Source organism: Chelonus insularis, unplaced genomic scaffold, assembly GCF_013357705.1.
Source record: "Chelonus insularis isolate UGA/USDA-ARS -01 unplaced genomic scaffold, ASM1335770v1 contig_185_pilon, whole genome shotgun sequence".
NCBI lineage: Eukaryota > Metazoa > Arthropoda > Insecta > Hymenoptera > Braconidae > Chelonus > Chelonus insularis.
The window spans coordinates 1-2,388 of NW_023276417.1; the positions used below are offsets into that span (position 1 = coordinate 1).

The 2,388-nt window shown below is 32.7% G+C and overlaps 1 protein-coding gene across 1 annotated transcript; it reads left to right on the forward strand.

Annotated features, from left to right (window-relative positions):
- The first annotated feature begins 833 nt into the window (after nucleotides 1–833).
- LOC118064397 (uncharacterized) lies at nucleotides 834–1,983 on the forward strand. The gene has a single exon (XM_035078951.1). The coding sequence runs from the start codon at nucleotides 892–894 to the stop codon at nucleotides 1,981–1,983; it is 1,092 nt and encodes a 363-aa protein (XP_034934842.1). The 5' UTR covers nucleotides 834–891.
- Nucleotides 1,984–2,388: the final 405 nt, after the last annotated feature.

Below are 2,388 nucleotides of genomic sequence, written 5' to 3' on the forward strand. Positions count from 1 at the left end.
GGTTCCATGCGTCTTCATCCGTTGACAAAATATCCCCGACAAAATTTCCCTGACAAAATATCCTTAGACAAAATATCCCCACGACTATTATCCTCAAGACAAAAAACCCAATTGTCTTTAAAAACACGTGGTTTTGAATTTTTAACACACACTCGAACATTCTATCACATTTATCCGGTACTAAATTATTGGGTCGATATCGACCAACTATATCGACCATCGATACACTCTTTTATCAATATAGTTACACCATCTCATGTACTTTGTCCTAGCATACTACATTCCGCCATTTGCATTTACTATTTGCTCCAAAATTTCTTTTTGTGATAGTTTATTTGTGATTTTTGACATTCAACAATAATAAAATTCATTTCATAGTTACTATCAATAAGATATTTGTTATTATTCAAAACCATTATTACACCACTATGCCCTTAACATTCACATTATCCCAAAAAGGGAATAAACTATTATTACATGACGGTATGTTATATTCAAAAAAAAACAGTCAATAAAACCAATATTTCATGGCGTTGTGCATCTGACGTCAATTGCAACCTAATCATTCACACCGATAGCGACCAAAAAACAGGTAATTTTTCTTTTTATTACTTCTTCCACCCTAATTACATAATGTATTGATATCTTAACCTACACTGCAAACCACCACATTTTAAGCAAAACCACATTCACTTCATATTTATCATTTTTTCATTATCAGGTAATATTATTGGCACACCACCCACTCATAACCATGCTGGAAACGCGGCTCTCGTTAAAACCAAACTCATCAAAGCTCAAATTATCAAAAAAGCTAAAAAAAGTGACATAAAAGCAGCAACTATCGTTTCACGTGCCTTACGTGGTGTCTTATCACCAGTTACTGCTTTGATGCCTAAACAAGAATCATTATCTCGGACTGTCAACCGCATTCGACTCAAAAATAATCCACAACCACTCGTCATATCATCTCGAGGTGATTTGCAGTTGTCTTCTGACCTCACACAAACACACAGTAATGAATTATTTTTGCTGCACGATAGCGGTGGGAACAAGAAACGTTTTTTAATGTTCACAACAGCAAAAAACTTAAATTATTTATCAAGATGCCAACACTGGCTTGGTGATGGTACATTCAAAAGTGTACCTCACATCTTTGCACAACTATATTCCATCCACGGCTATGTAAAAGAGAAATCTATACCACTTGTCTACATATTATCACCGGATAAATCTAAAAGCACTTACACCAAATTTTTGACAGTATTGAGAGCAAATTTACCGAATTTTTCACCACAACGCATTATTGTAGACTTTGAAGAAGCTTTCATTCAATCTTTCAAGACAATATATCCAAACGTGAAAATTTCTGGATGTAACTTTCATTTTAATCAATGTGTGTGGCGGCACATCCAATCTTGTGGTTTACAAAAGTTATATAATAACGATATTATATTTGCCACCAACATACATTTACTCACAGCGTTAGCTTTTATACCTTCTAGAGATGTCATTGAAGGTTATGAATGGATTGTCTCAACTGATTACTATGACCGTCACAGTGATATATTGGATGAATTTCTCAACTACTTCGAAACTACATGGATTGGCAAGACTCGTCATAATAAAAAAAAAAGAGAAAAACCTAAATTTGACATTAAGCTATGGAACGCCTACCGAGCAGTGACAGAAGATCTTCTACGTTCGAATAATCCAATAGAAGGATGGCATAACAGTTTAAACCGTCGTGTCGCTACTTCTCATGCCTCTATTCCACAATTTTTAAATGCTCTAAAAAATGAACAAGTGAAGACGGAATTACTTATGACTCAGCTGAATACCGGGTTAAATGTTTCTACACGCCGTAAAGCGTATCGTGATTACGATACACGACTCAAAAATGTAATATTACACTACACTCCAGATGATAAACTTACATATCTCAAAAATGTTGCTAAAATTATTTCTCTCAACACGAATTAATGGTGACTTATTACTTAATTACCTTTTAGTTTAAACAATAACATTCTAAAAACTCATTATTTAGTTTCTCTCTCACTTAACTGTTGTAACTTAATTATTTAAATAACTATATCACTTGATCTGTGATTTATGCCAATGATTCATTACGTGATTAATTTCTTAGATTTAGTTTTATTCTTATAACACTCAATGATTAAAATAATATTTTTTATAATTAATAATTAAATAAAATTCTATTATTGATGTTAATATTCAAAAAGTTTTTATTTTATCCTAGAGAACATTTTTATACACGTAGACATTTTATCTGGGGATATTTTGTACCAAAGTTATTTAGTCTGAGGATATTTTGTCAGGGAAATTTTGTCGGGGATATTTTGTCAGAGGATATAAACGCCTGATACC

Excerpts from the sequence above, each read along its gene's own strand:
- LOC118064397 (XM_035078951.1), top strand. The coding sequence starts at position 892 with ATGCCTAAACAAGAATCATTATCTCGGACTGTCAACCGCATTCGACTC.